Source organism: Apodemus sylvaticus, chromosome 2 (genome assembly GCF_947179515.1).
Source record: "Apodemus sylvaticus chromosome 2, mApoSyl1.1, whole genome shotgun sequence".
NCBI classification, from domain to species: Eukaryota; Metazoa; Chordata; class Mammalia; order Rodentia; family Muridae; genus Apodemus; species Apodemus sylvaticus.
In genome coordinates this window covers 22,867,746-22,890,079 of record NC_067473.1, presented here as the reverse complement: position 1 = coordinate 22,890,079, position 22,334 = coordinate 22,867,746, and the positions used below count along the sequence as shown (strand labels likewise).

At 42.3% G+C, this 22,334-nt stretch overlaps 1 protein-coding gene across 2 annotated transcripts in view; it reads right to left on the bottom strand.

Annotated features, from left to right (window-relative positions):
• The window catches only part of Cdk14 (cyclin dependent kinase 14), a 557,511-nt gene that overhangs the window by 115,223 nt on the left and 419,954 nt on the right, over window positions 1-22,334 (bottom strand). For both annotated transcript variants that reach the window (XM_052173165.1, XM_052173164.1), the window contains exon 12: window positions 1,063-1,111. In XM_052173165.1, coding sequence (XP_052029125.1) covers window positions 1,063-1,111 — 49 coding nt within the window. The remainder of the gene's footprint in view (window positions 1-1,062; window positions 1,112-22,334) is intronic.

Sequence of the window (22,334 nt, the reverse complement as noted above, 5' to 3'; positions counted from 1 at the left end):
TTAGTACAGAACATAATATAATCATTCTGGGAGTTTCTCGCTGTCGCCTGTCTACCATCTCGGCTGACAGCGTTGATCAAAAACATTCTTGAACAAAATGCTGCTTATTTTTTTTATTGTCAGTGCCAAAAACTAAACCGTCGCAACAATACATTGTAAGATTGTTACAGCAGATTCTCTACAGAGAACGTATTAGAAGGAATGAGACTTGAAGGAGATGCAGTTAGGTTGCTTTCAGTGTGGTGTCTGAAATGTGCTGAGAAAACCAAGGGGTGCCTTGCCCTGTTTTCCAGTGTCCAGGGTTCCGCTCACAGGTTGGTCTGCAATGAAGACTCTTGGATGACTTGCAAAGCCCAAATTTTCCTATTCTGTCAAGTTTCAAACCAATCAATATATTTCATGTGCTTGTTATTACCCTGTCTGTGGGCATGTGTGGACCTCTACCTGCATGTGGGGTCAGGGGGCAACTTTATGAAGTCAATTCTCTCTCCTTCTCCCTCTATATGGGTTCTGGGGATTAAATTAAGATTGTCAGGACCTTGTAGCAACCTTTTTAACCATGATACAAAACCTTTATACAATAAATAAAAGTATTTTGTAAGATCAGATAAAATGGAAGAAATTGGGGGGAGAGGGGAGGAGTATTTAGACTTCAAGTGAAGAAACGTCCATTTTTATCATTCAGTAATGGTAGTCAATGCCATTTGTTAGAAAGTCAGTTACTATGGTATATTCTGTGTTACTGTACCAATGCTAAAATGTTTCATAAAATTTGGTTCTAAGGTGGGCCACAGTAGTTTCCAGAATTTACCATTCTCACACAGTGCAATAGTTCTCAGAACCTGAGCCCATACTTCCTGTTGGCTCTCAGCATGTTAGATGGTATGCAGAAGGGGCTTAATGAATCAATGGTATGCAGAAGGGGATTAATGAATGGATGAGTAGCAGCAACAGTGAATGAAACCCTGCTGCTAGTTGCAGAAGAGAGAGAGAGAGAGAGAGAGAGAGAGAGAGAGAGAGAGAGAGAGAGAGAGAGAGAGAAGTATCTGTGTAAAGACTTACTTATTCCATGCTTGTCTAAGGCTTTTAGAGCTGTACACGGTAAAGCGTTCTGAAATAAAAAAAAGAAAAGTGATAAGCAATCTAAGTATCAAATATATAACTTGCTTTTAAAGACAGCCTCTCGATGCAACCCTGGGACTGTTCTTGAGCTTGCAGGACTCCTCCCTGTGTTCTCCAAGTGTGGGGATCACACCTGGCACCACCACACTCAAGAAAATTCAGCCCTTTCACTAGATACTGTTTGACTTGACCACAGTTAGATACAGGCATAGAAGGATCCTGCTCTTTAGATCAAGCAGTTAATAAATAGTAAAACAGGAAGAACATAACATTGAAAACATGAAATACAGCTGTCTGACTGAGGGTAATTTCTTTCATAACCTAGTTTGTCTACTATTTATTAAAAAATAATAAACACAAAATATATTCTCAGAAATGTATGTATCTACAGATGAATATCAGGACACCGGTCAAGGGAAACTTGACGGCTGTTTATATGACAATATCTTTGACCAAATGTAGTAATGTTGGCTCTCCTAGCTTGTGATACATGGTACTAACACATGCTCAAAGTCAAGTTACACGTGATTCTTCAGTGGGTCCACTGCAGCACCTTGTCTCCCTAAAGGGAAGTCTCACTGGTTAGACACATTGTATATGGCTGCTTGTCGTGTGGGGCTCCTGACTCATATTTTCATAGAAGCTGAAGCACTATTCATTTCCCACAACAGTGAATGAGAGCAGCTCCTCTCTTCCATGCTTTTCGGGACTAGCTGTTGCTATCCTTTCATATATTTCCCAGCCACTACTCCACACATTTTACATACCAGCTGGTACTAGTTGTAATTGTGGGCATCAGTTCTTTATCAGTTCAGAGATGCTTGTATGGGTAAGTCAAGTTGTCCCAAAGACACAGAGAGTCAGGAATGAATAATGATGAGTTTGGTCAAGAATGGATTGTGTACACATGTAATCAACAGTGGTCTTATCCACTTATGATACAGGTAAAAAATTTCCTGTTACCTGACAATGTAATATCATAGTAATATCATAGTATATCATAGTATCATAGCTGTAATATCATAGGTAATATCATACCTATCACGCATGTGCTTGTGATGACATTGGTGCACACAAACCAACTGTACTACCAGTTCATAAAATACTGCATACATATTACACAAAATAATTCTGGACAATGATAGTAATAACTGTTATTAGTCTATCTATTTACAATAGCATACTTTCAATGGTTACTTTAGAGTTCTCCCTCCCCTTTGCCCCTCTTCCCAAGCCCTGTGGGAGTATCTTTCTTCAGGAAATTGTGTTGGCTAGATTTATAGAAACTTGACACAAGGTAGAGACATTTGGGGAGGTAGACACTCATGAGAAAATGATACTACCAGACAGGCCTGTAGGCAAGCCTGTGATGCATTATCTTAATTAGTGATTGAGGTGGGAGGGAGGAACCTCACGAAGGAGGCAGACTGAAGTGGGGGTGCTTTGGTTCCTCTGAGAAAGGGAACAAAACACTCGAGCAATAATGGAGACAAAGTGTGGAGCAGACTGAAGGAAAGGCCACCCAGAGACTGCCCTACCTAGGGATTCATCCTATAAACAGTCACCAAACCCTGACACTATTATGGATGACAAGAAGTGCATACGGAAAGGAGCCTGTCATGGTTGTCTCCCGAGGGGCCCTGCCAGAGCCTTTCACATACAGAGGCAGATGCTGGCAGCCAACCATTGGACTGGGCGTGGGATCCCCAGTGGAGGAATTGGAGGGAGAACTGGAGGAGCTGAAGGGGTTTACAGCCCCATGGGAAGAACAAAATGATTTTGGGCACCCAGACACCCCAGGGCTACCAGGAACTAAACCTTCAATCAAGGGGTACACATGGTTCCAGCCAAAAATGTGACAGAGGAAGGCCTTGGCAGGCATCAATCAGTGGGAGGAGAGGTCCTTGGTCCTATGAAGGCTCAATAGATGCTCCATCAAAGGGAAATCGAGGCGGGGGGGGGGGGAGGTGGGAGAGGGTCAGGTGGAGGGGCATATAATTGGAGGCAGGGGTGGGAGGAGGGGTTGAGGGTTTTGGGGGAGGGGGAAACCAGGAAAGGTTTTAGCATTTGAAACGTAAATAAAGATTATATTCAATTAAAAAAACAAAGAGGTGGGAGGGCTGGGCCCATTGCTGGTGGCCACATTGCAAAGGTGCAAAGCATACAGGAGAGCAGGCTGAGCAAGGCTTGAGGAAGAAACCAGTAAGCAGAACTCCTCCATGGCCTCTGCATCAGTTTCTGCCCTGACCGAACTCCTGACCTGACTCTTCTCACGGATAGACTATTCCCTAGAAGTGTAAAGTGAAATAAACCCTTTCCTTCCCAGTTGCTTTTGGTTGTTGATATTTCAACACAAACAGTAGAAGCTGTAATTAGGACAGAAGTATCCCAGGCATGTGTCATAGGCTTACTGCGTGTTATCACCCCTGAAGATCTTCCAGTGGGACAGGATATGGTACTGCAGACCACTATATTGATGGCCCTGACACTGTGTAGTGCCACGTTAGCGGTCATGTTTAGTTTGTAAAAGAAACATTTGAAAAGGATCAAAATAAGAATAGATGATTTTTAGGGCCAATGAGATGATTCCCAGAACCCATATATGAAAAGCTGGGTGTGGTGGCCCAGAACTGCAATTTCTTCAGTAGGGTGGCAGAGACAGGCAGATTTCTGAAGTTAACTGGCTGATTGATCTAGTCTAGTTGGTGAGCTACAGGCCAGAGAGAAATAATGATATCTCAAAAAAAAAAAAGTAGTTCTTACTGAGGAACATTTCTGGCTTCCATAAGCATACACACACACACACACACACACACACACACACACACAAATGTTTATGGTTTGTTTTATTTTTTGAGACGGATTCTCTCTACTCAGCCCTGGCTGGCCTAGAACTCACAGAGATCCACCTGTCTCTGCTTCGTGAGTGCTGGGATTAAAGGTGTGCAGCCCACGCCCCCTTAACTGATGCTCCTGCAAATGTTTTTAAATAAAGTAAATACACAAAAGCTGATAGGTAGCTGAGGATACCGGATGGTACAAAACAGTGCTTCAAACCTCAGCACTGCATTACCCGGGCCTGTAATCCCAGCAGTGGGGGATGGAGGCAGGAGGATAAGTAGTTCAAATTCATTTTCGGTTACTGATTTCAATGCCAGCCCAGGACCCATGAGACTTCTATTACAAACAAAAGAAAACAAAAGAACCAGAAAAAAAAGCCTTAACATATTTTTATCATAAGTATATATCTTATATCTTAAGTATTATTACAAGAGTCTAAACATTAAAAAAATTTAAGTATAAATGCTTTAAGCTGGGGGCTGGAGAGATGGCTCAGCAGTTAAGAGGTTAAGAGCACTGACTGCTTTCCCAGAGGTCCTAAGTTCAAGTCCCAGCAGCCTCATGGTGGCTCACAACCATTTGTAATGGGACCAGATGCCCTCTTCTGGTGTCTCTGAGGACAGTGACCATGTACTCACATGCATTAAAAAAAAAGCTTTAAGCTAAGTCAATTTATTGTTGAAGAATGGAGATTACATGCAGAGTATTGTAGTGCACAGTAGTGGAGTGGACTTCCACGCCATCTGCTGCACACGCACTCTCCACTCAACGGACTCACGTGGAGCAAACTTCAGTCTGGCGAGCTCCAGTCAGCATAAGAGTTCCACACAGTTGAATCATTTATTACGTTTCATATTTTATTTTTGTAGTATTTTCTGTGCTTATACATATGTATAAGTATTTATATTTAGATACAGAAGTCTTGTGTTATAATCATCTACAGTGATCAGCAAGGCAGCATGCTGGGACAGGATGAGTCTAGCAGCAATAAGCTATAACCACAGAGCTCAGGTGTGCAAAGCCATACTATCCCGGCCTGTGTTAGAACACTCCATGATGGTCACATATCGACAAGAATTACAACAAAAATTACCTAACCATTTCTCAAAACATTACTATAGTTAAACAAAGATGGCTGTGTGCACATGGATATAAATTTAAGTGTATGTGGATGTAGCTCAATTTCTAATATTGCAGAGCATGGTTCTTCATTTGTGGGTTCAGAGATGACAAAGAGTGATGTTAGGTGTGTTAGTCACCAAGTGTTATCAATCATTCTCCACTACTTTGAAATTACTCCTTTACACTACACTAAGGTTTAACATACACCAGAGTCCAGGTTCTACCATGTTCATCTGTTCATCCCAGCCACAGTAAGTCATGGTTTCTTTAAAAAGCATCTTTTTCTTGTTAGCATTTGTCTTATATGAACAGCAACTTCCTTATATAAGTGTAGATGATACCAAATTCCTCACGCTTTCTTAGTTGATTATTAAATGTATTAGTAAATAACTATATAAGGTGTCAAGTATGTTTTACAAAAGCTTTTACAAAAGTAACTGCTCTTGAAATTATGTTAACTGTTATTTGAGTTCATTTATGTTAATTGCCTACTGTTAAATCATAAGGCGATTTGTTTTCAAATTGCTATGAAATGATTAAGCAACTACTTTACATAAAAAAAGATTTCAAAGTGAGTCTCTACAATATGAGGCTCCTATAGTGATCAGGTAGAGACAGAAAGAATAGGTGTGAACAGTGGGAAGAATTCCATGCTGTTGTGAATTAGATGCCCCTCATTCATTTGAACAGTTACATAACATGCATCTTAGCTCACTGATAACCAAAAATATGCACAGTGGAGCCTGACCGAAAGTAAGAAAATGTTATCAAGATGAACTTTGAATGTTTTCATTATTCTCCAGCCCCGACACCTTCCACAGATGGCTTTGAAGCTCAGAATACAGGAGGGGGCGGAGCAGGAAAGACATTGTTCCTCACGGATCTTAATTTCCTCTCATTCCAGAAAGATGGACAGTTAAAAGCCAGTGCTGTCACTGACTGCCACCAACACCAACGCCAAGAAACAGAGCAAGCTGCAGGTGTGTCTGAAACAGCAGCAGAGGAGCGAGAGCTGGGCGGCACGCAGGAAGGCACTCGGCCTCGGTGATGGAGGCAGGCCAGTTCTAAGCAAAACACGGAACCCCCAAGCGTGCTTGCTCCCTTTGGAAATCTCGATGGAAAAGGATGGCGGGCAATGTTTGCTCCTCAGGCTCTGCTCACATGAGCATCCTTCAGGATCGCCACACAATTCATTTTTCCAAACCGACTGGTTTCTTTTTAATGATTCATATTGAAGATGATTCAGCTGAACGTCAGTTGATGCCTTTCTCAGTACTGTCTTACCAGAACTGTCTGCTATAACTTATACGCTATGATGGAGGAAATCTCAGTGATTTATATTGATTTTGTTACGGGATACTTCGTGACTGAGAATACTATAAGATTAGAAAAGCAAATAAACGAAATGAAAAACACAGTTTCCTATCTAAAGCACAGTGTGCTTGGAAAGGAGTAACTGGAAACACTATGCAGTCATCTATCTGTCCTTCTGTCCATCTGTCCATCCATCCACCCATTCACACATACATACACTCCCCATCTAGCCATCAATCCACCTATCCACTCATATATAAATACATGCTTACATACATGCATTCACACTCACCCATCCATTCATTAACACCACACACACATATCCCCACCCCACCATACATGCATCCATTTTCCACCTACTCACCACTCATACGTACATACACCCACTCATCCATTCATCCACACAGCCAGTCAGCTAGCCACCGTCTCATCCACCCACCCATTCCATAACCAAAGTACCTCATGTTTTCTGTAAAGAGCATCATTTTCTTATTAGCATTTGTCTTACATAAACTGCTTTTCCACTCTCTAAGTATATGGAAAGTCAGCAGAAAGAAAGACGTCTTGGGACTGGAGGGAACCAAATAGAAAGGTTTTCTGCCTGCAAGGACCTGGCATTTCAGGGAGGAGCATGGAAGGCTGGAGGTGAAGACAGCTGAAGTGAAGAATGCTGAAGAAGGAGCAGAGGGGCAAATCCGGTCCGTGCCTTTTAGCTTTTAAAGAGCACTCTGGCCATTCCATTGAGACCACAGCTGCCTGCGAGTGAATGCAGTGGGAACAGGGATCAGAACCTGAAAAGACTCTGAAGGGAAGGCCAGGGAAGTATATTGATGCATGGCATGGTGGTTCTACAGGCAGGGAGGCATCAAGGCCCCGGACTGTTCTTCACTTTCCAGATTAGGATGCATTGGAATTTCATGCACAGTGTAACTAGTGCTCTGAGAATAAGTTTACATTTCTGTAATGACCCAAAAGGTAACTTGTTGTGGTCATAGAGTTTCTGAGTTCTTACTCAAGTAGGCACATCTGACAGGATATTATAGTCACAGGTGTAGAAAAAGAGAACAGAAACCAGAGATTATATTACATTACAGTGGTGTGTGTGTGTGTGTGTGTGTGTGAGAGAGAGAGAGAGAGAGAGAGAGAGAGAGAGAGAGAGAGCCATCTACCTAACTGTAGACATCCATTGTTCTGAATTGTGCTCCTTAACAGGATCTATTCATTTTAATAGGATGTATAATTTCTGATTGACATGGACAGCATTGTAAGGCACAGTGAAATTCAGGCAGCTAGGGTGGCAGAGCTGATGAAAGGATTATTCTATGTCTAAGACTGAAATGACAAGGCAGGGAGAAATGGGAATAAGAGTTCTTTGCTAAAGTTTTTAGAAAAGTATTATCTAAAGTCTGATATTTGAAAAGCAAGAAATATTTCAAAATTTAATTACATCAAATGTCCTTGTAGAACAAATTGAATTCTTCTAACTTTGTAGTCCCTCCAAAGCAATTTGAGTAATTTGTATCATTTAAGAAGAACAAGAAGTCTATTAGAGATAAAACCAACACAACCTTGCATTTACAAGTAAATTATTATTCTTACATTTAATTAATGACTACACATAAATATTAGTTCTAAGTAATGCCTCCATTTAAAGCTTGACAAGATATGCTAATAGAATTTTTTAGAAATGTCATTTTTAGCTATGTATAAGAGACACGGTGGAAATAAAATGGATCATATGATATGGGAGTAAAGAATGAAAATATTGAAGCTACACCGTTACATGTGTATCACCATCCACATCAAATCTCAATTCTGTCAGCTAATATTCCGTACACATCGGCCTATGTGTCAGCTGATGCACAGGCCATACAGAACTGACTACAGCTCACGCCCACGTATACACATGCAAAATTGCAAATTCACACCCATGTGTGCACATGCAAAATTACAGATTCACACCCATGTTTCCACATGCAAAATTACTGATTCACACCCATGTGTCCACATGCAAAATTACAAATTCATACCCATGTGTCCACAGGCAAAATTATAGACTCTGAGTGGGAAACGTGCATATATGGACACAGACAAAGGCCCCAAAGTCAGAGTGACTAAACAGTGGTATCCCTTTCCACATGAGGACTAGATAAACAAGTATCTGTAGGAACCAGGAACACACAGTATTTCCTGCACCCCAGATCTTCCTGTCTAGCTAGATACACAGCTTTAAGAGCAAGCATATCTAGTATCTAGAAACAAAAATATAGTTAAATGAATGCCCAGAATCAGAAACTAGCATATTTTATGACAAACTGTAAACTACTTGTACACCTAATGGCATCAGATTATTCGAGTATTTTCATCAGCATGTTCTGCCCTGTTCACCTTCAGTTGAATGCACCGGTATTTGCGTCGGTCATGTTAGCTCTCTCTTCCCAATCATGTTTAAACTAGGGGTTTGGAGTGTCTTTAAAGCACTGGCTAAGTCAGCTTCACCAAGAAGCACAATTAATTTAAACCTGCAGGCTGACTTTCACCTTCTCTTGTTGAGGGACACTACCAAGGAAGATTGCAGCACAGCAGGAGACCAAGGGGAAGAGCCTGCAGAGGAGAAATTACTTGCTAGGTGTCATGACTCCGGGACAGAAGACTGGAAAGGATTTCCCTCAAACCCAGTACCTGTGCACTGCAACTTGGGATATATATATATATATCCCAATTAAATATAAAGGGGAAAAAAACCAAAGGCAATTAAACACCAAGAAAACAGGAAATAAAAAGGCCATGAATTTGAAAGAGAGCAGGGGGTGGTGTGTGAGAGGGTCTGAAGACAGGAAAAGGGACCAAGGATATTATAATCTCAGGAATTAGAAACAGTGCACAAACTACAACCTGTCTGTTGTTCTAGTCATTCTTTTCTTCTTCTTTTTTAAATATTTTTATTTTCTGTATTCTTTGTTTACATTCCAAATGATTTCCCCTTTCTCGGATCCCCCCTCCCCATATGTCCCATAAACCTTCTTCTCTCCACCCATTCTCCAATCACCTCTCTCCTTTTTCTCTGTCCTTATATTCCCCTCCAACGCTAGATCAATCCTTTCCAGGATCAGGACCCTCTCCATACTTCTTCATGGGAGTCATTTGTTATGCGATTTGTGCCTTGGGTATTCAGGACTTCTGGGCTAACTAATATCCACTTATCAGAGATTGCATTCCATGTGTATTTTTTTGTGATTGGGTTACCTCGCTTAGGATGATATTTTCCAGATCAAACCATTTGCCTAGAAATTTTGTGAATTCGTTGTTTTTAATTGCTGAGTAGTATTCCATTGTGTAAATATACCACATTTTCTGTATCCATTCCTCCTATGAGGGACATCTGGGTTCTTTCCAGCTTCTGGCTATTATAAATAAGGCTGCTATGAACATAATGGAGCATGTGTCTTTATTGCATGTTGGGGAATCCTTTGGGTATATGCCCAGGAGAGGTATAGCAGGGTCCTCCGGAAGTGTCATGCCCAGTTTGTGCTAGTCATTCTTTAGCACATGGCTAAGCACATGTTATGTGCTGTTTGCTGCAATTTGAATTTATAATTTCTTTACATTATAGTGAGTGCATTTTCTCAGCTATAAAATAAAGTGAACATACACAAAGCACCATGGCCGTCCCAGAGGCCCCCTCTCATCTGGCAGAGGCACAGAGGTGTGGAGCAAGCCAGCACTTTCTTGGGATTGCTTCTTTGGAGAAAACCTGCTTTCTGAGTGAATAATTAGCATAGCTTAGCATAGCGTAACTCAGTAACTCTCTGTGCTTATATTCCAAGCAAGCACCCTAATAGTGTGTTTACATAACAGATACTATCCTCCAATCATTTCGGGTAGAAGTCACAAGGACCCGCCCACTCTCTCGCTCATTCCACAAACACTTTGTCTACCCTGTGCCAGGTGGCACCACTACAGCAGGGAACAAACAAGGTTCGGGGGCAAATAGCCCACAGGCAAACACACAAAGCAACACGCCGGGCCTTCTCAGAAGAAAACCATACTGAAAAATGTTCACGAGAATCAAAAAAATGACTATTTTATGTTTTGGTAAGTATTAGGAAAGCCAAGCAAGACATTCCTCTTAGGGTTCTGAGACAGCTATTTTCAAAGCCAGATCCGACAGTCCTTGAAACACACATATAAAGAAATTCACATACCCCAGAAAAGAGTACATTGCAGAGAAAAGGTCGGTGGCTTCCAAACTCTGAAGACTTCAGTTGTGCAAATGCCAAAATGCCACAGTGATTACAGTGGGCCTTCTAGACTCACTGCCTCTGCTGTGTAACTGTGATGCTCATCTTTATAAACCACTTGAAATCCCCAATACACCTTGTTTGTGAGTTGATAGATTCCCCAGCAGGAGCACTGACAGACTTTTACATGACACAGGCGTCCTGAAGTCCTGAACCAGGACTATAGTTCCTGTCATTGCTCCCCAGAGGACTAGGTTAAAGTGCTGAGAAAGCACCCGCCGACCTCAGCATGCCCCTGGCTACCACAGTCATGCTCCAGTTCCCAATGCTCTGCTCTATCGAGTCAGCAGAAGCTTCTAGACTCAAGCACTCTGTTCATTCAACATTTCCATCTTCAATGGTATACATATGCACGTGGGCTCAGGAACATCTCTAGAGGAGGTGTCCCAGCCATCTATACTTCCTCCGCACTCACAAGACAGAACACCTGTCCCTCCACCAGGCGATTCTTCTAGAGAGCATTTATGAAAGTTTCAGAGTGGACTCTCTACAGTATCAAACTTACAACTCGTCTAAACGAAGGAGAGAGAACGAAAGTTGATGTCTCCACCCTTGTGGAAAGCGGCTGGAGTGGTGACACCCACGGTCCAGAGGACTACAGTAGTGCTGGGGGCGTGGAGAGGTTAACCTCTTCATCTTATAAACAGAGAGGCACACACTGTATTACCTGAGGCTGTGATACGGTCTAGTGGAACTATATGCTCCAGTCTCTTGTTACCAAAGAGTGGGGGATGCTCTGGCCTCCCGTGCAGCCTCCAAATACAAACATTACCCAAAGCAAGGCTGAGCAGGGAATGGCCCTGCATTGCACACAGGTGGAAACTGAGGCACAGACACTGGAGAACCTGGGCATAGCATACAGCTCCCAGACAGTGCTGGGCTATGAAGGCACACTGTCCAGAGTTGAGGTCTAGGCTCCAGTTACTACAATAATGGTTATGCCTTGGTTGTGAGAGACTTGAAGTCACAGAGCCAGGTCAAAACTCCTTCAGGGGTAGCAGATAACCTGAATATAAACAACCCCGCCTACTTTCCTTATCTGTAACATCCTGTTTGTCGCAGCAGCGTTCTCTTATACCTGTCTGTGAAGCTATGAGTTTCTGGGAATTTTTTCTGTCTGTAGTTCCTGTCTTCCTATAGGAGTAGTTACAGGCACACGCAGCTTGGCTTCTGGAGATATGAACTCTGGTTTTCATGCTTGCAGGGTGAATATTTTACCCACTTAGCCTGCTTTGTTTGTAAGATGTATTTATTTATTTTACATACATGCACTGGCTGGTTTCGTGTGTCAACTTGACACAGGCTGGAGTTATCACAGAGAAAGGAGTTTCAGTTGGGGAGGTGCCTCCATGAGATCCAGTTGTGGGGCGTTTTCTCAATTAGTGATCAAGTGGGGAGGGCCCCTTGTGGGTGGTACCATCTCTGCGCTGTATTCTTGGGTTCTATAAGAGAGCAGGCTGAGCAAGCCAGGGGAAGCAAGCCAGTAAGAAACATCCCTCCATGGCCTCTGCATCAGCTCCTGCTTCCTGACCTGCTTGAGTTCCAGTCCTGACTTCCTTTAGTGATGAACTGCAACGTGGAAGTGTAAGCTCAATAAACCCTTTCCTCCCCAACTTGCTTCTTGGTCATGATGTTTGTGCAGGAATAGAAACCCTGACTAAGACAAATTGGTACCAGCGTAGTGGGGTTATTCCTGTGACAACCTGACCATGTTTTGGGGAGGACTTTGGAACTTTGAGCTAGAAAAGCCATTAGAATATTAAGAGCTCAGTGGAAAGTTCTGTAGGAGCTTGGAAGACAATGTTAAGAACAGTGCAGAAGATGGAGGCCTGGCTTGTGAAATTTCAGAGGGAAGATTAAAGACTCTTACAGTGGCCATGTTTTGATTGTGAAGATTCTGTGGTTTTGGTTAGCTGGGGCTGAAGAATTAGTTGTGAGTAACAAGATACCAGAACCACTAACGCAAACCTTTGTGTTACTGGGACTATTGATGCTGGTTAGCTGGAGCTAAGAAATTAGCGGTGATTAAGAAGAGACCAGCATCACTGAGATGAAATCTTCTTGGAAGGGTTTTCTGAGAGCACAGAGAGTGTGTTCCAGAGATAGCCACAGTTGTGTTTTGTGCTGTGGCTGGACTTGGTACTGTGTAAGAGTCACCCAGATGGTACTGGTTTTGAAGGCATGAAGGGGTCATGAAGAGCAGCTGAGGCTCTTGGCACAGTGAAAGGCCACGGAAGGCCATTGGTGAAGGTGCAGCCTCAGTTGCAATTGATGGCTCAGGACTTGAAGGGGTCATGCATAGGAGCAGAGGCTTATCACCCTGATGAGAACCTATGAGAGGCTATTGGTGAAGCCTTATTACAGTGGAAGATAGCAGCATTTTGGAGTACCATGCCAGTACCATGTGATGACCACCAAGAACAGCAGCAGCAGTGGAGTACAGGCAGCTGGAGCCTAAAAGACAAGCTGTGTGCTACAAAGGCAGAGCTGGAGAAGTGACCCAAGCCCTTGGAGGAGCCCAGAAGATCATGAGTTGGATCCCAGACATTGGACATTTGGAGTTCGAGTTTTGCTTTTGGTTGTGACTGTGCCCTGATATGTTTCCCTCTTGAAGGAAGAAAGTATTTTAGTGGAGCCCACAGTTAAAAGACTTTGAACTTTTAAAAGACTTTGAATTTTAAAGATAATGGACATTTTAAGGTGATTGAACTTTTAATATGTAAAGACTGTGGGACTTTTAAAGTAATTTAGATCTTGGGGATGAATAAGAAAGTAAGGGTTGAGGCTTAATAGTGATGTGTTTGTGTGTCAAGTTGACAAGGGGTCAATTGTACTGGCTAGTTTCGTGTGTCAGGTGGGGAGGGTCCCTTGTGGGTGGTACCACCTTTGGGCTGGTGCTCTTGGGTTCTATATGAGAGCAGGCTGAGCAAGCCAGGGGAAGCAAGCCAGTAAGAAACATCCCTCCATGGCCTCTGCATCAGCTCCTTCTTTCTGACCTGCTTGAGTTCCAGTCCTGACTTACTTTAGTGATGAATTGCAACACGGAAGTGTAAGCAGAATAAACCCTTTCCTCCCCAACTTGCTTCTTGGTCATGATGTTTGTGCAGGAATAGAAACCCTGACTAAGACAATACATGCGTACACTGTAGCTGTACAGATGGTTGTGAGCCATCATGTGGTTGCTGGGAATTGAACTTAGGACCTCTACTTGCTCCTGCCCTGCTCGCTCCAGCCCAAAGATTTACTTATTATTATATGTACACTAGCTGTCTTCAGACATACCAAAAGAGGGGGTCAGATCTCATTATGGATGGCTGTGAACCACCACGTGGTTTCTGGGATTTGAACTCAGGACCTTCAGAAGAGCTGTTAGTGCTCTTAACTGCTGAGCCATCTCTCCTGCCCCATACTTACCCATCTTTCCACCTCAATAATTACTATTGCATAGTGTGCATTTGTCTTAAAGGAGACCTAAGGCAACAGTCTAACGAAGATTTTAAACTATAGCAGAATGAAGTTGTTACTCTTAGCCAGGAGACCAAGAAGAGGGGAATGGATTAACAGTGAGCCAATAATTACACCCTTCTGTTTTTATGAGTGAGACACTTTAGTCCTCCACTGGGCCTGTGTTCACACTGCAGTATCAGTGGTATTGCCTTAGTGGAGACTTGAAATGCGCCCACAGCTGAGGCGTCCATCTTTTTGCTCCTGCCTTTCTCTTTTGGAAAGGACATGGCTAAAAGGTTAGATTCAGGAGTTATGAAGGCATTATTACAGTGTGGATTCCTACTAAGGCACTTGTTGGCATTTGTTTGTGAACAGGATGAATGCAACACATCAAGAAACTAAAGACAGAAAGAGTGGCCAGCTAGTTTACTGTAATGCTCCTGGCATATAACAACTTAATCAAATGTAGGCCAGGCTGGTCTCAAACTCAGAGATCTGCCTGCTCCTGCCTCCTGAGTGCTGGGATGAAGACCTGTGCCACCACACCCTACTGCACTTAATTCGGATCTATATATTCAAGGTAAAAGTTAAAACTTTTCTTCTTAATGATGACAGTAATCAAATCATACACATCGCGCAGTAGACAGCAGGCAAGGACTTTCTGTGGTAACCAACACTGTGTATTCACTCCGGTGAGGTGAAGTGTGAATAACACTGAGGCTGAAAATTGTAAAATTCCCAGGCCCAGGGCGAGTGGAACTTGTTTCTTTGAAATTCAAGATTAAGCAATCCTCTTTGAAAAAGCTCCCTTTCCCTTGAGAATGTATTTCATGGTTCCTGATACTTTGGAGACATTCTATTGGTTTCCACCACTGTTGACCTTACTGGTGGAAGTGAGTGAGAAACTCTTTAAGCAGACTGGAGGATGCGAGTACACACAGCCTGTGTTCTGCACACTGACTGCTGCACACAGCATCTGCTACTGGAGATGATGCTCCTTCAGCGCTTAACACGATAGATACCCAGCTTCTTTCTATTTGCTTTTATGTCACTGGCTAAACCCCTGACACAGCATGTCAAATCCTCATCCATCGACAGACACAGGGCGGAGAATGTCCCTGTGTCTGTGATGTCACTGTTCACTGGGATGACAATAATTTCCCTCTGAGTCAAGCCTGACTTTTACAGACACTCTCACCCCCAGGGCTGCAGGCAGAAAGGACCAATCACAGTTCAAATGGGATCTCAACTCCTCCCCCATGGCCTCCCGAAGCCTGGGCCTCTACAGTGTCTTGCTGCTTCCCTGTGGTGGCTCACATGTCTGCAGCCACACTTGGGACTTGGCATTTGTCATTTTCTGTGCTCTCCCTGGCTTGTGAGCCTCTTAGGTTGGTCTGCCTGGGTGACAGCTGTTTCTCTAGCTCCTGGAGAACACCCACTAACAGTGCAGACTCCTCAGCACGGAAGCAAAGCACAGTTACTTCTGGCTGAGCAGACTCTCCTCTGGCTTACCATTCCACTCTCCAACTTACACCTATCAGACCTCCAGTAACACTGTCCTTCCTGACACTTCTGTTTTTAACTTCCTCCTCTCTTCAAAGTTCATATAATCCCCATTCTTTCCCTAGCAGCTCCAGGAAGTAAACGGTTGCTATCAGAGGGAGGAGACGTTTTTTTCTACAGTAGTGTAGACATTGCTATGTTGTCTATCCTACTAAAATTAACACTTTGGGAAACACAAACTTACGGTCTCGCACATGCGTGCGTGCACCCCCCTACCCCCCCCCCACACACACACGCATAGGGGGTGTACTGTGAGAGAGATAAATGAGGGTGGGGGGAAATTTGATCAAAAACATTGTATGTGTGTATGGAAAAGTCAAACTGAACTCAATCATCATGTATAATTATTGTCTGCTAGCAGATCTTTTAAAAAGCTCATGTAACGCGTACATTTACTAATTACACAGCGTTTGGTTGCCACAGGGGGTGGGTCAGGGTTAGAGCCCTGAAAATGCCAAACGTACATCAGTAAGCCTTTCAGCCATGCAACTGGACACAAGGACCAAAACTGCTGCACAATAATTCTTGTGCTAAGCCATGTGTATGTGTGTGTGTGTCTGTGAATATGTGCACATGTGTGGTTTTTGTATGTGTCTTTGTATGTGTGGATGCAGGTACACATTCACATGTATGTGCATACTTCAGATACCTCTCTCTGTGAGTTTCCTCCTACCGAGGATAGAGTTATCAGCATGCACCACCATCAGTGGTGCATTGGTAGACTCTGGGGATCTGAACTCAGGTCCTTGTGCTGGTGTAGCAGGTACTTTCCTCATTTCCCATCTCCCTTGATCCTTTTACTCACATATGGTAAATCATTGTCCCAGTCGTCACACAGTGACATAGATCTAATCTTTGATGGTTGCTGTCCAGTGAGAGAGACAGATCCTGAAGCAAAGCAAATAAAGCAAATGGGGAAGGAACTGGCAAACTGAAGACAGAAGATTGTAATGGAAACATTGGTTTAGAGCCATTAAACCCTTTAAAGCTAAAACTATGATATATATTATACAAAAATAAAAACATATCAATTAAATTATCTACCTCAGTCATGTTGAAAGTAGGTAGAATTAATCATGATAAAGGTGTTTTTGCATTTAATTTCCATAGAAGTCAATGGGCTAGACGGAACAGACGCCATCTCTTTTGAAGAGTAAAGGAGGAATCTCTGCAAACCTCTGCAAGCAGGGATGTCTCTGCAAGTAGGGGTCTCTCTGTAACTAGGGGTGTCTCTGCAATTAGGGGGTGCCTCTGCACGTAGAAGTGTCTGTGAAGGGAGCATTACAACAGCAAGATGGCCTCTCTCTCATCTCCAGGCATGATGTCCCACCCAGCAGGAATTCTTGCTGCCTCCAAAGCTTTCCAGAGACCTTATAAAAGACTCTAGAACACACAGGGGCTGCCTAAGCCAATGGCCTAGACTTCCTTGGCTGTGGAAAGGACCAAAGTGGCATTTCCTATCCCAGGTACTGAAGACTGCAACCTCAGCATTGGTTGGGGACAGTTTGTTATGCGAGATGTCAAACTCACACTTACAACCAGTGCTGACAACATGCTTGTCTGGCTCTGGAGTCTGTATCCTTAACCCTATATGCTATGTCGCTAAAGATGCTTTGGAATAGGCAATATGTAGAAGGACCAATCACTCTAGGACAGTCCTGGTCCTTATCTGTTGTCCTGAAACAGTCGTGGTCTGAACCTGTTGTCCTAGGGCAGTGCTGGTCCGTACTCCTCATCCTGGTGAAAGGATTAATTGTATCACTTTTCAAGAAAGATATTGGAACGCAAATCATCTGAAACATTTTTTGGAATCTACAGCTTAATATAAGAGCAGGTGTGGAGGGCCTACAGACGCCCCATTGAGCAGGTGAGGGGCAGTGAAGGATGCTTGCTGGAAGACCGCTCTTTAGGAAGCTGTGGCAGGCAGGAGCCTGGGAGTTGACCCTCCCAGCTCTAGCTAAAACTGGCAAGTCCTCTTTCTGATAGATACTAGGGTTGGGGCTCAGAGATGGGAGTTCCCTCATCTGTAAAATAGGACTCTGATGTTAGGAAGATAATATAGTAATTTAGACTCATTGTGAATATCAAGTGAGATAAGGTAGTAAAACTTTTTTAAAGTAATGGTAACCTACAAAGGTAGTATACTTCCAAAATCACTTATTTCTCTCTTTGAAAAATGAAGCATGGATCTATTCAAGAAGCCCTGTCTGTGCCTACGCAGGACTGAGGAGAGATTTCCCACTTCATTACAAACATCAAGTATAACCAATACACATGTAAATGCTGATCCTGAGGCCAGTGTGTCTGCATGCTTGGTCTGGGCGTAATATCTTCAAAACACCACCACCCTTCGCCTTTTCCTCTTCACTGGTAAATTTTTCTTTCTTTATCTTATCTTATTCACAGGAGGAGCCCTATCTTCCTCAAAGTTTCCTCAATTGAACAGTCTCTCTCATTTGGCTGATTAACTTTCCCAGAGAAATGATGTAACCATTTTAGATAGGTCCTGCCGCTTGCTTGATTTTGGAAAATAGGGCTATTTTATTTGAAATTTCATTACTTCTCTTTGTTTCCAGGCTGGCAGTGTTGTTTCCGCCTTGAGCTTTGCAGTGTCTTCCTGTCTGAGCTTCTGAATAATAACTAATCAGTAAGCCAGTGCTGAATACCCCTTTGTTGGGGGGACTTAAGAGCCGGAGGGGAAGAAGCATTCATGGAGTCTGCCTGCTGCTTGGGTCTGAAGCCATTTGTACAGACTTGGGTCAGGGATTTTGTATATATTTTAAGAATACAGACAAGACATTTTCTCCAAGAGATGTCCAGATTTATGTATGACCTAGAACACAACAGTAAACAAACACTTTGAAATGTTTTCTGCTATATGAATACAAACACAAAGTGTGTGTGTGTGTGTGTGTGTGAATTAGGATTTGGTATTAAGAAACCATGCCTGTACTGTTCTGCTGTTTTTCCCTTGAGGCAATTCAGAAAAGACATAACAGTAAGGACTATGTTCAAGTTTGCTTTAAATTGGAGAGGGTCTAGGAAGTCTGGAGGACCAGGCAGCGCTTTGTGACCAGGACTCTGGTCTATTGGCTTCAAAAGCCAGTTCAGGGCCCAAGCTTCAGCTCTAGAGTGCTCAGTGTCCTGTGAGAGCCGGGAGCTTTGGTTCTAGTGGTCTCTGAGGTCATTATAGCTGTGGGGTTTCTAAAGTGCCAGTGGTCACTTCAGGACCCTTATATGGAGGTGCAAAGTCATTAGTCATTGTGGGAGTCAGTTTAAAGATTTCCCAGAAAATTAAAAATCAAACCACCTCATGTTACGGTACTATTTCACACCTAAGCAGCTTCCCAGAGAACTACATATTCTCCTATAGATGTGTGAAACCCATGGTTACTGCTGCTCTGTTCAATGCAAAGATAACAGGAATCAGCCTAGCTGCCGGTCAAAAATTGGCATATATATCTGTTATCTATCTATCTATCTATAATATATATCCACACATATGTATATATGAATGAATAGTATTCCACTTTACAGAATGTGTAATATTAAGCGAGGTAACACAATATCAGAAAGAAAATAAACCACATATAATCTAGCTAATAATACAAGAATATGCATAAACATGTGCATGTAGACAGAGTATAATGTATGGATAAGAGAACAAGGGAGACTAAATATTAGGGCACAGTGAGGAAGAAGCAAATGCAGGTAATGAAAATCAGTTACCAATGTGGATACAACGTAATTGTTTATCTTGTTCTAATTCTCTCATGGGATTTTAGGTCTTTAAGCATATAAAAATGTTTCAGTAGTGAAGGTATAAAGTTTGATGTCAGGAATTTCCAAAGCATCTGTTTAGAATAGCTATTCTAACCATATTCAGTGAATGGCACAGTCCTCATGTCTGGCTAATTTCAGTGTGTAGTATTTTCTAGGCAACACGTTTGGAAATAAAGATAATAAAAATATAATAATACTCTTAAGCAGTTCAAATCTAGTGAAGCAAGGGCTTCACTGGTAAAAGAAACTACTCTAAATTATCAAAACTCTTAGAAATTAATAGGGAGCTGACAAAGATTACACCTTTCAATTGGAAACTGAGCAAAAGCCATAAATAGTTCACAGTAGAGGAAAAGTTGAAACAGGTAAAAAGACTCCTAGCCTCGCTTTAGAGGAAGCATACAAACTGCCATTAGAGTGAGATTCCTTTCGGCAGTTGATTGGTTGAGTCTGGACACACTCTCTAGAGTGGAGAAGACTGTGGGGGAAACATCCCATGAATTGCCAACGCAAAGGCAAGAGGGGCCATGCTTTAGACTGACAAACGTGTCAAAATGACAACTGTTTATGCGTGTTGACTCTTTAACTCTATTTTGCTCTATTAACTGCTTAGATATAGCTGTGACCGCATTGATACTTCTAATAGTGAAATACTGTGCGCTAGCCCAAATGTGCACAGTTAGAGGTTGAATCTGTGCAGCAGGAAACTGTAGCAGAGACAACAGGAGAGCCCACTGACTTCTACACAGTGACACATAGAGATCTACAGGATACACTAGTGAGAAAAGCAAGACACGATTGTAGTTTGTGTAGGAAAATAATATATATTCATAATGTGTTGTATTTACATACAGGCGAGAAACACAAGCAGCTAATGTCTCAGAGAAGGAGCCTGGTGTGGGGGAGGGCAGTGGTTTCTGGGGAAGCAGGCAGATGGGAGAGAGAGGAGAGGGAGCTTTACACTGTGGTATGGCCATTTTTCGAAATGACTAAATTTATTCTGCTGAAGAAAAGAGCCAAGGAGATGGCTCAGTGGGTAGAGGGGTTTGCCATCAAGGCTGCTGACCCGAGTTCAATCCCTACAACCCAAGTGGTGGAAAGAAAGATCTAATATATGCAAGTTACCCTCTGATGTCCACGCGTGCACGCTCACACACACACATACACACACCACTATGCTTTTGAATTAAAGAAAGTATGCTCTTGTAGCTTTCTCCCTCTTTTAGAATCTCCACAGCTCTGTTTGGGGATAGAATATGGAGGTAAGGAGCAGGGTGTGACAAGGGACCCCTAAACTGCTAGTGTCCTTTGGGATACGTGGTTTCTTCCCTTGGAGAATAAGGGCTGCGGAGCCGGAGACTAAGACTCCCTGACGGTCTGGCTGGGCTCTGTGAAAGGGATCAGTCTCCTCTCGGTTTATAATCATGTCTCTGCTACTCGAGCCTTACCCCATCCAGAGGTATTGCTCTTCTGGACCCCCAATGTAATGCCGGCTGCGTCTGCTGCAGCGCTCACACAACATTTACTATGTTCATTCTCATTTATACATTTCTACCGGAGGAGTCTCATGAATGAGACCACTTTTGTAAATATTCAGTATAACTCCGAGCACCACTAAGTTTTGAATGTTGGATGTGTACAGAGCACACATAGTTCTCCGGCTCCTGAAGTTCACAAGCTGCTAAGTTAATCTGTTCTACTGGAAACCATTAAGTGCTTGTGTGTGTCCAGAGGAAGAAAGAGAAGGTCCAAGAACACAGAAATAGAGAACTTACTTCATATTTTCTAGTCAAGGCATTTGGTAGGTGAAACGACTATCTTAATTGGTCCTTTATGTATATAACTTTATTCATTAAAAATATTATTTGCTTGTTTATTTTGGTAAATGCTAGGACATTTTTCTGCCAGTGAGCTAAAGTCTAACTTCTCAGGTTCCTCTATTTTGTTTCTTGGAATCTTAAAATTTTATATCCTAACAAGATTGTTACACCTTACAGCCCCATAGTGCTTATAAAGAGCTATCTTCTTGCCTAAAAACTCTACTAGGAATAAGTACACTAGTTACAAGATTCTTCTTGCTTAATTAAAATTAAAGGTCTATTATAATAAATTGCTGTGTTTCTAGATTTTTTTCCGAACATAGAACTCATTTATAATTTTCAGTAGAAGTACAGAGACCCTTGGGGCTTCTAAAGAAGATAAAAGAATTCTCATCACACTGTACACTTTCAGAAGAAAAATAATGAAGAATAAAAATAGTTCCCAAGTCAGTCATTCTTTGAAACTGGTAATTTATTCCTGGAGTCTCCAAAGAGGAGACACAGAAGACACTTGGCTTCCCTCAGTGAAATTACTCACAGCCCTGCCTCTGATAGGGCAGTGACTATCAGAACCTCCTTGAAATTCCTTTGGAAACTCCATGGTCAATCTACATTTCATGCACCATGTTTTGTTACTCAAAAAGGAACACAACAGGAGAATTATTTTTCTTGGTTTTATTCAATTTCCAAAAGCAGATCTTTTATTTCTTCCATAAAAAATTAAGCATATGGGTTCAGATTTTCAAGTTTCATGACTGCCATCTACTGGTGAATGAGGAGATAACAACTTATTTTAGAAATAAGACATTCTCAAAGGCTTTAGGCTTAAATAATTTCCATTGAAATTATTTAAGTTTTAGGCTTAAATAATTTCCATTGAAATACCAAATTCTATACAATTAGAGAATCAGGAGAATTTTTATAATTAGACTCAAATCATTTGTCCACATATTACTTGTATTATTAAAGAAAGGAAAATGTGTTTTCTTTTTTATAATTTATTACATTTTATAAGTATTAT